The sequence below is a fragment of the Amblyomma americanum genome, chromosome 9, assembly GCF_052857255.1.
Source record: "Amblyomma americanum isolate KBUSLIRL-KWMA chromosome 9, ASM5285725v1, whole genome shotgun sequence".
Taxonomy (NCBI): domain Eukaryota; kingdom Metazoa; phylum Arthropoda; class Arachnida; order Ixodida; family Ixodidae; genus Amblyomma; species Amblyomma americanum.
The window spans coordinates 35,158,664-35,173,975 of NC_135505.1; the positions used below are offsets into that span (position 1 = coordinate 35,158,664).

Genomic DNA, 15,312 nt, shown 5'->3' on the forward strand with positions numbered 1-15,312 from the left:
CACCGCGCCGGAAACTATGGCGAGGCTGCTGAACACTATAATGGTGAGTTTAAAGGTTAAAAAATATTTCACAAAGTACAAAGCTATACAGGCACCCTCAAAGGTCACATCGGAGAACACATTGAACTCGATGAGTTGTGGAGGTGATATATGCATATATCTTAATATATATATTGGCTTCTTTTATTTTGTTGTTGTGTTCTCATGGGAAAAGCCCTGTACTGGTTAATGGGTAATATCTAAAACAGAGAAGTAAAAACAAGCAATCAGACGTTATACAAATATTATCAAAAAGTTAGCTAATTAGTTAAGGACGTTTATCACTAATCAATGTAGTTTAAGCAGCGAGGTGGTTACATTCGTCTGATGTAAAAAGAAAACCAAAGAGTATGGTGGAGCTGCCATAAAAAAACGTAAACCAACAAGCTCCTGCCTGTACCACTAAAGTATCACAGGCTTAACCCAATCGTAATATAAATGAAAAGGCCCGAAGGCAATGTTGTGCTTTTGCCACCCGCAGGTGGGAAAATAAAAAAAATGGGGTAATGCTACTAAGCGACCCACAGCCGGGGGAGCCGGCCCGGGGAGACTCCCCTGATCTCCCCTGGGACGTAGCGGAGGGGGTGGGACATAGGTTGTGGGAATGGGACTGAGGGAAGGGTTATGGGTAATGTGATGGGAAAGGGGACAGCGAGATATTGACCCTCATTTTATCATCGCTCGACTCCTGTCTGGCCAGGACAGGGAGGGCGTCGATGTTGTCCAATGGTGCGGCTCCACTCACGGGATGCCCGACCACCCAACGACGCAATAGCTCCGACTCGGAGACAGGGAATCCTAACCCGGGGCAGCTGCCTGACTGAAAAAACAATATGAATTAGATGGTTGCTACATCAAGGATAAAGTGCTTGAAGAAATTGCTGACCCCGCACAGGAGGGCGGCGGAAAATTTTATAGAATGTAGGTACGCGCTATGTTTTACGGCTGGAGGACAATGACGAATGACCGAGGCAACTTCTAAGTGACCTATATATTGACTTTTTCGTTACAATTCTAAAGTATGACTACAATTTCAAGCGTATTAGTGCCACAAAAACGAACAGTTTGTGCTAGCATAGAGCGCTGAGGAAATTCGGGCAGGAATAAGCTAGCATGCGCTTAGCATTAAAAACGAAATATTTAAGAAGAACCGCCCATTATACAGTAGTTGGAAGATAAATAAATGTTTGTGAAAGCAAACGCACACTAAAGCAGTGTTGCTTATTATACTAGTGAAAGGACCGGTTTATAGTAGTCGCACATATGACGTTGAAAATGAAAATCGGTTTTTCATGAAAGGAACTAACGCAGTATCTGTTGACATATCGGCAGACACCTGAACCACTCCGTAAGAGAAAAAGGTGGAAGTGAGAGAATAGAGGAACAAAGAGGTGCCGTAGCGGTGGTCTCCGGAATAATTTAAACCACCTGGGGATCGTGCAGTGGCATCGCACAGCGCACGATCGCCTTTTGCATTTCACCTCCATCGAAACACGGCCCGCGCGGCCGGGCTCCAACCCAGAAATTCCTGCTCAGCAAACGAACGCCCTAAACAATGAGCCACCGCGGCGGCTCTTATGGCTTTGCATTTGTTAGTAATCAGGTCTATTAGCTATGATTCGCACCTCTTCTCTATTGAAGATATGTAGTTTTTAATAATAGAGTAATTATAATTTATTTGACAAGTACCACGGTCCTCTGCATGAAGAGGACGTATTTAATTTTACACCACGGGGAACGTCATTTGCGTTGATAACAAGCAAAAATCTCCCTAGAATACAAGCTTGCGGCAAATTATTGTCCATATCTGTAAGCTGGGAAATATTACCGTTATCTTATAAGTGGTAGTAAGTTATGAGTGATAGTAAGAAAACATTGGATCCCGTATCGAAGACAGCGTTCTATACTTGTTTTAGCTTGAGTAAAATTGGTATTCCAAGGTTTGAATTAGGAAAAGTTGGGGATAAGAGTTAATGAAGAATACCTAAATATTCTGCGATTCGCTGATGACATTGCCTTGCTAAGCCAAACAGGAGATGAACTGCAAATCATGATCAATGACAGGCAGAGTAGAAGAGTGGGTCTAGAAATTAACATGCAGAAAACCAAAGTAATGGTCAACAGTCTATCAAGGGAACAGCAGTTCACAATTGGCAGCGAGGTCCTGGACGTTGTAAACGAATACGTCTACTTGGGGCAAGTAGTGACAGCTGATCTGGATCATGAGGCAAATAACTAGAAGGATAAGAATGGGGTGAAGCACATATGGCAGGTTTTCTCAGATCTTGAATAGCAGGTTACCAATATCCCTCAAGAGAAAAGTGTACAGCAGCTGTATGTTGTCGGTGCTCACCTACAGGGCAGGAACCTGCAGGCTGACGAAAACGGTTCAGCTTAAGTTAAGGACAACACAGCGAACCATGGAAAGGAAAATGATAGGTGTAACGTTAAGAGACCGGAAGCGGGCAGAGTGGGTGAGGTAACAAACACAGGTTAATGGCATCCTAGCAGAAATGAAGATGAAAGAACGGGCTTTGGCAGGGCATGTGATGCGAAGGCAAGATAAGCTTAACGGAGTGGATTCCAAGTGAAGGCAAGCCTAGCAGGGGGCTGCAGAAGGACAGGTGGGCTTATGAGATTAAGAAGTTTGCCGGCATAGGGTGGGCGCAGCTGGGAAAGGGCAGGGTTAATTGGAGAGACATGGGACAGGCCTTTGCCCTGCAGTGGGTGCAGTCAGGCTGATGATGACGATGGTCATGCTGGGAATGCTGTTTCGTTTAGAGCGCTGGTGTGCCGTGAACATATATATGCCTGTCAGAGGTGACGGAGTTTGACAGGTGCATTTCTAATAATACCAAAAGGCGCCGAAACAAGAGAAGAAACAAATGATTAAAACAAGCGCCAACACACCGCCTTTCCTCGCATGAAGTGGACAGCGGTGCGACGTGGCTAGCAACGTGTTTAATGCGTGGCTCGACCTCACGAGCGCTTTCAGAGCGTGGATCGTACTCGTCGCACTTATAGTTGAAATTTGGTTCCCTATAACCCAGTTTTAAACCATGAGAACGGGGTTGACTTCCACAGTGTTAGTTCATTCTGAACAAAGCAAGTGCAACTGAAGTAATGTTCACTGCAAAGTTGCTATAAGCTTTCCACCTTTTTATAAGCAAAGTGCCGTTCTTGTCGTCACATAATTTTAGAAGCTTACAAGACGCAAGCAGATTTAGTCCACAAAAAGGCTTCTAAACGAAGCGCCCCGCTCTTTAGGGTCGGCGGGGAAGCAACGTAGTTGACAGCGAAAATTTTTTTGCTTTGACGTGTTTGTATTTCTCCCTAGCGCCCAGTCGCCCATCAATGTCCAATTTATGGCGAGGCCATTGGTCTTTGTATTCTGCGAAGCGAGATAGCACGTAGAAATTCCGGGTACCTAGTTATGTGACCATTTGTCATTTAGTGAGTTACTAAGTAATGAGCCTGTGCCTCTCTTCCTAGTGCACTTTGTTATTATGTTAACTTTATTCAAATATTTTATTCTATTATTTGCGCTTCTCAAGTCGGTGGCTAGTACAGGCGGACATTTCGAGCTCTGCAGCGTCTTCAAGCGACCATCATTGAGGAGATGAAACGAAACGATAATCTCCACCTTCATTGCTAATATTTACTACTCAATGCCCATATTCTCCGTCCAGTGCAAATGCTAAGGCCTTTCGGCGACAGCGTTCCGGAGTTAAGCGGGAATTTTTTCTGAGAATGCTTTTGGGGCCCTCGAATAGCAGCGATGTGAAGTGGTTTATTTTGAATTCGGTATGTTTTTATGTTCGAGAGCCACTATGAAACTGGCAATTTGCTGCAAACATTCGACCTGGCCGTTGTGGAAGTTAATCTACCTAAGCTTTCAAGCGAAATAAAAAAGCTAGTTATTTCGAACTGAACAACTATCTTTGAAAACTAAGAAAGTACTGCAGGTTAGCCCACACGCTGCACGGCACACAGGTTGTGTTCTTCGCCGAAAACACCTCATCTTTCCTAAAACTTTGTTTCAGTTAGCTGGGGCACCTGGCATATTATTACTGTGCCTTCAAGCACTGCCCCATACTGCGTAGACAGCATTCATCACAAGACGTGTCACACAGAAATCATTTCATCGCCCTCCTTCCTAGCGCCCCGGTATGTCGTTGCTTTCTCTGCAATGCGGAGTAACAGGCTTGCAAGAGTGTTGAACCCCTTTCATATCCAAAAGGCCGTCGGGGAGCATCCACATCCTAAACATGTAAAAGTAGCGAAGTGAACGGTAGGCAGTGGATCTAGCGCATTTCTGACCCCCCACATCCACACAATAAGGGCTGTAAGGAAAAAGGGACTGGGTTCGTGTGTTTCCTCCATACTAGGCATGGTGACAAAGCCTTAGTTTATAGAAGGCGCATTGGCATTCGCGGATAACGAATGTCTGCTGAACACCCGGAATGGCAAGTGCGCGTCCTGCCTCCGCAGGTAACCCTGGGCGTGCAGGCCAGGCATGAGCTAACCAGGCACACGTATACACGAGTTCAGGCTTTGCCAGAATTTCCCAGGCCCTGCCAACGCATTCGCACACCATGGCAGGTGACCTTGAGGATATTTGCTATGACGGCAGTTATCCCACAGACGAAAAATGCTATCCAAAATGGGCAAATTAAAAAAAATTAGATGCTATTACGAAAGACGTCAATATAAGTTTCCATCCCTTCAGATGCGTAGTTACGGAGTAGTTTCTATCGAAAACGTTTATCTACGCATGGTTATTAAGGACTGGAATCGATGTGTCAATTACACTGCCTTTCACTCATACGTTGTGAGCTTCTAGCCCCGCGGCCGGCACGTTTATTTCTGCTTTGTTTCTTTTTTTTTTCATCGATGCTCGGTGGGCTCAGACGAAGGACCCTTATTCCTGACATAGCCGCTCCATCACGCATTATTCAATTGCTCTGGCAGGGACGCAGCTTTCTGGCGTAGGCTAGTAGGACGTTTCAGTCGTCCTGCTTTGCTCTCGTTATTAAGGATAATTAATAATAATTGGTTTTTCTGGGAAAGGAAATGGCGCAGTATCTGTCTCATATATCATTGGACACCTGAACCGCGTCGTAAGGGAAGGGATAAAGGAGAGAGTGAAAGAAGAAAGAAAGGAAGGGGTGCCGTAGTGGAGTGCTCCGGAATAATTTCGACCACCTGGGGATCTTTAACGTGCACTGACATCGCACAGTACACGGGCGCCTTAGCGTTTTTACTCCATAAAAACGCAGCCGCCGCGGTCATGTTCGAACCCGGGAACTCCGGATCAGTAGTCGAGAGCCCTAACCACTGAGCCACCGCGGCGGGTTCGTTATTAAGGCGGGAGCCTTTCTTGGCTCACGAGTGTGCGCAGGTTTTGTCCGCAGGAAACGTGTACAAGGTGTGTCCGCTCGACCTGCCGATCAAACTAAGACGAAAAAAAGGAAAAGGAATAAAAATATTTATGAATGATTGAAGGAAAAATGAAAAATTAGAGTTAAATAAAATAAAAAAATCAAAATTAAAAAGAAGGAGAAATGACAATCAAAATCGTGGCTAATAAAAAAGAAAAACTATTGAGAGAAATAAAAGAATGAAAAATGGAGGGAGAAAGAGAGGAAGAGAAAGGATTTCGCATTTCCGCTCATAAGCAGACTGAAGTGCAAATATTTGGCCAATTTGGCTGCATTAGAACCGGTGCTTCCTGCACAGTTCCGACAGCGCACTCGACAACTCGTCGGAGGGCGCCACAGACACTATTTTCCAACTGAAGAAATTTGGAGAATTCGACTCCGAAAAGGCATACAGTTGGTTTCACTCGGCTCGAATTCTCCATCCTCCATCCTCATTTAGCTTGGACTCGAGGTATGAGTAGTCTGGCTTCACAGTCAAGATCACTTGCTTACTACGCCCCTGTGAGCGAAGAGCGAGCCAGGAATGAGCCCTGATGTCTTCCTCGCACTCGCATGCGGCCGAGGAACGAGCACATCACGCGCACTTACCGCACTGCCTTACCTGCAAAGCAACAGGGGCGCCAAGGCAGGTGTATATCTTTGACCGGGTATACTTTTTGACCGTTTAAAGTGACAGTGCCGGGCCTTTGAACACTTCGACTTTTCATGGTGTGATACTCCTTTTCTTCGTACACTGTTTCTTAAGGAATAATCAAGGAGCCTTGAAGCAGCAAATGGAAACTATCTTTCGCTGTCAAAGCAACTGCTTTGAGTTATCAATGCATGTTGTTGATGCCTGATGTCCATCCTGTCAATTTTCTATGTAGGCGCACGTCATAGAGGCCATAAAAAATTTAGACACCTCTAGGAGGTTCCATGTGAGAATCCATTGGCTGCAGTTAGCCGATGACCGGGAAAAATGGTGAATTATTTTTCACCCTTTAACGAGAATTTCAGCAATATCTGGTAGTGGCGCTTGTGACCAAGCAATCATTAAACTATATCGCCTTGTACTATTTATTGCGATTACCAATCCCCAGCTACTTCAACCGTGGTGTGTAATTTTTCAATTCGTTTTTATGTTTTTGAGTCTTTTGTTGAGGAACCCTTTCAGGATGCAGGGCCAATGGCTGTCTTGCAGTTCGTCGTCACATTTGGAGCAGTAGTGGCAGGCCTCATCACTGCCGGTGCACGGAGACCGGTGACGGGGTTTATCAAACATGTCTCCATGCACAGTGACCGGATATGGCATTTTTACGGCTCGATGAAAGACAAAAGCTCTGTCGAAACAATGGCCACTCCGCGTCGGAGAGCCCATACATCATCCAAATCATTCCAGGGGTAGAAAAAAATCAGTTTACCACTAGCTTTAGTGCTACTCACCACCTGATCTCTCTCTAAACAGTCTGCAGCAAGCTTCACTCCAGCTTCACCGATGCTCGCCACTTGCACCCTCGGTGCAACTCGCCTACTCCACTGTATCCTCCCCTCTTGTTCTTTCTTCCTTAACATCCTCACTGTGTACAAAACCACCTACACCAATATCTTGAGAAGTTGGATGTATAGCTGCCGCTGTACAAAGATGTTTTTTAAAATGTGGTGTTTAATCTATACTGCATCACCAACACAACAAGAAGACTATCAAAACGTAGCGATGCTGGACCAAACGACCTTATTGCAGAAAACTATAGTTCTCTTTCAACTGCTTGGCTTTGTCCCAGTACCCTGCACGATTACAGAGCAAGTCAATATGTAGAGGCCACCCAGGATGAAATGTCGAGAATAGTGGGTCCCTTTATTACACAAATCTAGAAGAATTCACTGCAGACTGCAACTGCCTTCACAGACTCACTGCATCATCCTTTAATGACCCTAAGTAGTTTAAGGATAATCTAGGCAATGTTTTATAGTTAAAAGGTAACGACTTACAGGTTTACTATGCTGCGTTTCTTAGTTTTGCTTTGTATGTTAAAAATTCTACCATCTCTTTCTGTAGTGCCACTCAGCAGCATCGGAGCAAACACATTTAAATGAAGTTACTCAGCAATCTGCTGGTGGGGCGCACACTCACCAAGCCTTATTGGGTACAGCCCCGTCAGGATGGCGGCCCTCGACGGCGTGCAAGTGGGCAGCGAGTAGTACTGGCTGAACAGAGCTCCTGTTGTAGCCAAGGCGTCCAGGTTGGGTGTTGGTATCTGGCAGGCGCCGAAGAGTGAGGTGTCTGCCCATCCCTAAGTGTGTAGTGGGAATAACATAATTCCATTACTGTGGCAACTAAGCCGAATATATAATCGGTGCGTTTTTAATATTGACCCAAACAGTCCGACACAGTTCGCGCAACTAACATCGCATTTCTCATTCCTTCTCTCCTGAAGTCACCTTTCCCGAAACGCCACATCTTTTCACGTCCATTACGAAAGCGTTGCTTCTGCTTTCCTTCCTCTCTCCAGCTCTTGTCTTCAGGCCGGCCACTCCATAAGTTGTTTCGAATTCCTTTACTTCTCTTCTTTTAATCCCCTTTTCCCCAAACCCAGCTTAACGAAGCTCCTGGAATAACACCCAGCTCGGTGAAGATATAGGTGCGTCATGCAGCCCTCCTTTTTCTCCCACACACAACATTCTGTGCCACACGGCAGATGAGATGAACTTCAGTGTAGACTGCCGAGCCACAGCGCTCACACGTATAAGCGAAGCATGAGTTCCTTCTCTCTGTGCTTATCTGCTAGATAAAAAATCCATGAATAAAAGACGGTTCAGTTCTGCAGGCACAACCTTTAGGCGTCGGAGTAAAGACCCCCACAAAGCCTACTATTGAGGCTTTTGCCATGATTTTTAACACACTGCAGTGACAGATAACCACTTCGCACGGGTAACTTCGAATGCATATTTTCATCGAATCTGGACTACGCTTCAGGAGTTTTGCTTCCCTCCAGAAGTCAGTTACAAATTATGTATTCCACCAGAAGAAAAACTTTTGAACTATTACTAAAATCATGGCAGTGCTATAGGTAGTCTGCGAGACGGGCCGTTCCAGAAGGACGGCTGTGCGGGAGACTGTTTTTAATCACATGCAGATGGATGTAACCCTGAAGCAGTAGAAGTGTCCTTGAATACCGCTTTACAATGATGAATCTTCTCCGTAACTGTGTGGGAGAGCTTGGTGCGTTACCTAATATGGCCGCGCAGTGGCGACGGCGTCAATCGAGGAAATTGTTTTGGCGAGCGGCGAAGCGGCAAGCCGCCTAACTGCGTAGTTGTAGAAGAAAACCCTTATTAAAGGAAAACAGGTCAGACGAGAAAGAGGCGAGGTTGGTTGAGTCCTCAGGCCTGGACTTTGTTGGCCGAAGCCACTGCCAGAGTTCTTTCAACGAAGGACCCTGGGGCCGAGAGAACAGAGATGGACAATGCCGCCTCCCAATCCGCCCACGTTGGCTTCGCTATGGAGGGTATGGCTTGGTTGTCTTGGGAAGCTCATAACATGTTATAAAGGTCGGCTTTTTGGCCGCAAAACTTGCACTAAGCTGAAAAGGATTCTGACATTATATCGTGCAGTCTAGCTGGGTTGTTGCAGGACACTATTCGCAAGCGCCTGAGAAAAAATACACAGCGGGTCCGGGGAACGTTTCTCTCGCTAAGCGAACTTCTTGGCGCATCTCATGAAATATTTCTCAAAATAGCACGACATAGTGATGTTCCATGACGTACGCCAAATCCGTCAATATCCCTATCGCGTATCGTTGACAGAGCCCGAAGTCACTAAGTCGCAGTTGAGGAGATGCTCGAAGATGGCGTTATGCAGCCTTCAACAGCCCATGGTCCTCGACGGTCGTGCTCGTTAAAAATAAAGAGGCACGCTGAGTTTTTGCGCCGATTACAGGGAGCTGAACACAGTCACCAAGAAGGACGTTTACCGATTGCCACGTATTGACTCTCTCGATCGCCATTGGCGCGCTCGTTCATTGACCTAAAAAGAGGCTACTGACACAAATAGCTCGATAATCAGGACGTCCTTGCGGGCTAGTTGGTTCATAGTTCAAGAAATGTTTAGAACTGCGCGAAAGATGAGGAGAAATGCAACAAGGATCTGCGCCCGTGCTGTTTTGTATGCTCCTCGCTGCCTTTGTCCTCGTCTCTCGCGTAGTTTTAAACATTTCTTGGACGATAAACGGGGCCGTGAAAAAGACGTCCTTCTAAGGGCGTGAGCTCTTACTACAAGGAATCGAACGTTTCCTGACCATCCGAGATTTCAAGATGGCGACCGGTCATGAGACTAAATTGCTGCAGTATCGTGCAAAGTGTCACCCGCGCTGCAGTCGTCGGGCTGGCACGGCGGCCAGTTTACCATGTGTGCTGGCATTCCGCTATATGCGTACAGTCTGAGCGGGTGACGAGACAGATGCTACTCGGTGACAAAATTCTGGCCCACCCGTCTCGCGCAGAGGGTTCAGAATGGTGGAAAACGAATCATCACGATTCAGCGCACAAAGCTGTTGGAATTGAAGCCCGTTTCGTTTGACGGATTCGTACCAGCAACCTTTGGTCCTCAAAAACTTAGCTGGGGCGACCATTGGAGGACTGCGGCGTGCGAACCAGTGGTCGCCGAGGAATGCAGGTGATACCAAACGAATCGTCGTTTCGCGATGTACACTTTGGTGTCCGATTCTGGGACGTGGGAGTAAATTTCGGATATAAAGAATTTGAATCTCGCATATACAAAGGTGCACGTTAATACATCGCTAATGTTAATGTAAAGCATAATCTAAAGCTTAAGCGAAAACAACTTATATAACACTTTTCATTTGATGTCGCATTCGAAAATAATTCTTAAATTTTTTAAAGGTTCTACCTTTTGGTCTTCGTTCTGTGCCTGTCACATTTCAGCGGATGATGGACATTTTCCTCGCAGGTCTTAACTGGCAGTGCTGCCTGGACTATCTCGACGACGTGGTGGGTTTCGCCGACTCGTTTAGTCAACATCTTCAACGCCTGCAGACGGTCCTCGAAGCCCTTTGTCTAGGTAACGTGACATTGAAGCCCAAAAAATCTCGCTTCGGGTACCAAGAGCTGAAATTTCTTGGCAATATCATCGCCGCCGGCGTGAAGCCCGGCCTCGAAAAGCTTGCAGTGGTTGCGGAATTTCCAACCATACGAGAAACGAAAGCTGTTCGCCGCTCTCTCGGGCTCTGCTGCTATCAGCGTTTTATCGAAAATTTTGCTATCTCGCTGAACCGCTGACTTGCCTCCCCCGCGACGCCAAACATTTTCTTTGGACCCACGAGCAAGACGTGGCTTTCGCCGAGCTCCGGATACGTCTTCAAACGCCGCCAGTTCTTGCCCATTTCGATGAGCGGTGTGATACTGAAATACACGCAGACGCCAGCAACATCAGCCTCGGCAAGGTTGTCGTGCAACGTCTTGATGGCGTTAAACAAGTCATCGCTTATGCAAACCGCACTCTCTCGGGCGCAGAGATGAACTATTTCATGACAGAAAAAGAATGCCTGGCCATTATTTGGGCCGCAGCGAAATATCGCCCCTATCTTTATGGTCGTCCTTTCAAAGTGGTCACTGACCACCACTCCTTGTGCTGGTTGGTCAACCTGCGTGACCCGCCTGGACGACTGGCGCGATGGAGCCTTCGGATGCAGGAGTTTGACCTCACCGTCGTCTATAAGTCCGGACATCAGCATGAAGGCGCCGACACGCTCTCTCGTGCGTCTGTCGAACACGAAACCCCCGACACGGGCGACGACATCAGTTTCCCTGGGGCTATGCATTCTTGCTATCTGTTAACCCATCAGTGCACCGATCCACTGCTGGGACCAATAATCGATTATTTACAAGGTCAACCAGCCACTAATCCTAAATGTCTTTCTTGACAGCTGTCGTCGTTTTTCCTGAAACGTGGCGTGCTCTATAAGACTAACCCTGGTTCCAGTACGGGAGCTTACCTCCTCGTCGTCCCTGCTCTGCGAAAGGAAAATCTTTCTGCGTGTGACGACTCACCAACCTCTGGCCATTTGGGATACTCTTGCACGCTTCCCAGAACACGCCAGCTGTTCTACTGCCCGAAACCTGTCACTGTTGTTAAACGCTATGCCCAGTGCTGTCCGCAATGTCAGCGCCGTAAGGCTTCTGTAAGGTTTCCATCGGCTATTACCCCATGCAGTGATCGTTCTTGTTTTACACATGAAGCTATACTTTGCGCGGTACCACCAGCTTCTTCGAGCCTTTCTTGTGTGCTTAAGTGTGCTTGTGTAAGCGCGTTCTTTTTTTAAAGAGGGGAGCAATGCCAGGTGGCGCCAGGCAGAAATACGTTGACGCTTGTGGGGCACGGATTGGAGGACGTTGAAGTTCCCTATCTCTCCTGAAGGACGTGGAAATTCCCGTTCTGTCATCGATTTGTCCTTTGCAGCAGGAGGGGCAGGTACAGGGGCATAGTACTGAGCTGACAGTAACACATCAATAGACAACTTTCCAATTACTTTCAACATCTTTGTCAGCCCACTCCAAGATCACAGCTCTGCCCAAAAACTAGTTAACCTTGCAGCCTACAAAACTTTTTTGTGCGCCTTCCTTAGATCTGATCCTTGTTCGCGTCAGACCAACAGGGCTCAGCCAGTGTACTCTTCAGTTCCAAGTTTGCAGTCCGGTCTGCTGTTGTTTGGAAAGCTCCATCCCAGCGGTGGAACGATGCATGTGAGACAGCGTTTCGCCGCAGGAAAGCAGCATGGAAGGGCGTTTCGCATAACCAGAGCCCAGTTAATGGAATCCGCAACAATTTTTTCTCGACCTCGTTTAAAACAACAATAGCAAAAGCAAAGGATGGCTATAAAAAACTTGTATATATATATATATATATATATATATGTATATATATATATATATATGTATATATTTACAAAGGCTATTCATATTAAACCCGTGTCACATCGCTCAAACTTAATGCAGATCTTCCGAACCTTGAAAGCAGGCGCAAACTTAACAGGCTTAGTCTCATAAGTTGTGTAATTTTTCACTTGATTGCACCATCATTTCACCTGCACGTCGCACTTTTGCCGCACAAACCACTCAAAATCTGTGTACCCTGCGCATGCACACACATAGTTTCATCTTCGTTCTTTCTTCATATAAACAGCGAAGGTCTGGAATGATCTGCCCGAAGAAGCCGTGCGCCATCCCAATGCTGCCAATTTCAGGACTGCCATTGAACACGTCATCATCCACTGAAGGTGCCCACCCTTCTTGTAAAACCCCTACCTAGGGGCATTTGAGGAATAATAAATAAATAAATAAACCCACACAATGGGAAGTCTTTGTATCGTTTTATGGAACGGAATATGAACTCCTCCGCCATGCAGTTAAGAAGCTCGGTTGTACTGTCTGCTCATGAGGCGAAAGATGAGTTAGAGCGACCAGCCTAGAGTTCCTCTGTTCCTCGCCTACCCCTACTCAGAGAGACTATGTTGCTGTTGACAAGTCAGAGCTACCACCTATAATTACTTCAATGCAATTCTTGCCTCCGGGCTGGGATGGTGTCACGGTCGGTATGCTAAAAATCTTAGCTCAAGAGTTCACTCAGGCCCTACTCGATCTGGTCAATGAATCATCGGAAACTGCATGCCTGCCGCAGTCCTGGAAAGTGGCGAAAATAATATTACTCGTAAAGATTCAAAGAAAGGTTTCCATATTTATAATAATCGGCCGATAGCTCTAACATCGAATTCGGAAAGCTCATAGAATAAATCGCGCATTGCTGCCTATCAAAGCATGTTTCAGAAATTAACGCATTGAGCTCCACCCAGATTGGCTTTCGCCATGGATGCTCGATATATTCTGCCAATTTAGAGAGCAGAGTCTGCCTTGCTTTGCGAAAGAACGAAGTACCAGCATTAGTGACGCTTGACATTGCTAAAGCATACGACAGTGTTGAACATTCGAGACTTCTCACAAAACTTTCGTTACTACACCTTCCGTTCTACATTTATGCGTGGATCCGGGAATTTTTAACAGGACGGCGATTCTTTTGCACTGACAGTTCCTTCACCTCTGACACCTATGCCCAGACCGGAGATGTGGCAGAAGGTTCTGTGCTTTCGCCACTTCTATTCAATCTGCTGATGCGTGACATTCCCGTACACTCTGACGTTACAGAGTATGTTTACGCAGATGACATAGCCTTCCTTGCCTCTGCAACAGACATTCATGCCCTATATCGCTGTCCAGGCTTTCCTCAATGCACTCGAGGTTGCACAGAATAACATTAATTTGGTATTAGATGTGCACAAAAGTCGTGCGCTAGTTTTTCAATCCAACACGTCTTTATATATATCTCGTTAAACAAACGCTCGGACAACGTACCACACGTGGAATATTTGAGGTATCTAGGTGTCATTTATGATGTCAGTATAGTCTGGCGGCCCCACATATATACTAATGTTGAGAAAGGTGAGTGTGCTCTCGGTAGGCTACTACGAATAAGTAATAGGAAATTTCGCATGTGCCGGGATTCTCTTGTCCTTCTTTAGAAAGCCTATGTCAGACCCATTTAGGAATTTGGCTGCATACTCTTTTCTGGCTCTCCTAAATATAAGCTTCATCCTTTGCGCCCACTGCGCCTCTGCCTAGGTCTCCTTCAAACAATTTCCAAAGCAGTTCTGTGTACCTGGAGGCTCGTATTCCCGACCTTAACTCCCGTTAAACGGTCCCGTTTAACTCCCTTAACTCTCAGGACTTTTTTGTGGGCATTGCAGTCTGCTCCTGCTGTGGCTACAGCTTTTTTTTTTTGCCTTCCATCCAACCCTCTTTCTCACTCCTCATTGGCTAAGGTTCCGCATCCCTCAAGTTGTTTTTACTCAAAACCTTTTATTGAACATCCGCGTGGATCTCAATTTTGTACGTAGAGTTGGTTACGCAATGTCTCCTGTGGACATGCTCTTGATTAGGTTTCTCCACCTAATGCGAAGCATCTGCATGCAAGGACATTAACTGGACTCCTCTTTCATCACCTTGCCCATTTCCCACAACATACTGTGATTGCTACAGATGCGTGTAGGGCCAGCCAGAAGGCAGCGGTTGGTATTTTTTGAAAGTCTCTCTCGTGGAGCTTTTCGGTTAGAGTCCCGGATTACACAGCCATATTTCTAGCAGAGCTTATGGCTCTTGGGCTGGCCGCTTTGAAAATACCAACAACTGTTTTCCACGTGATCATCCACTCTGATTTTCTCTCCGATTTGTTGGAGCTGGAGGCCACAAGGTCTCTGAGCCGCTCAATACAGCCTTTAATTCCTGGATGGCATAAAAAGGTGCGCTTTGTTTGGATTGCAGGCCAATGTTTTATTTTTGAAATGATGCAGCAGACTTCTAGACAAATTCAGCTTTCAGTGCATCTGTCGCCTGTAGCGTCCTTAATCATTCTTTATGGCATGACTCGTTTTCAGTGTTATAGTATTTAACGGCCCGTGCAACGATTTCTTGCTCTCTACCGCTGACTACCAATATCTTATGCACCCATGAAAGCCCCGTGCGTGTAAATCATGGAAGTATGAGGTTGCGATGACTCTCATGCTGTGCAGGGTCCCCCGCCTAAATAGATGCGGGTTCACTCTCACAAACCTTTGCGCGGCTTGTGGAAAGTAGAAACACTGGAGCATTTCCTACTCTATTGCCGTAAGTTTAGAAATCTCAGAAAGACTCATCTTGAAATTCTTATTACAAAGCTGGCACTCACTTTGCCGGTCCCACATCCTCTCTCATTCGGTGCGAGTGCTAGAGGTTTTGCATTGCATCAAGT

General features: G+C 46.3%; 1 protein-coding gene across 7 annotated transcripts in view; it reads right to left on the reverse strand.

Moving 5' to 3' along the window:
• Nucleotides 1-15,312, reverse strand: part of LOC144105750 (arylsulfatase B-like) — a 121,832-nt gene that overhangs the window by 52,264 nt on the left and 54,256 nt on the right. For all 7 annotated transcript variants that reach the window (XM_077638858.1, XM_077638857.1, XM_077638862.1 and 4 more), the window contains one exon: nt 7,591-7,750. In XM_077638858.1, coding sequence (XP_077494984.1) covers nt 7,591-7,750 — 160 coding nt within the window. The remainder of the gene's footprint in view (nt 1-7,590; nt 7,751-15,312) is intronic.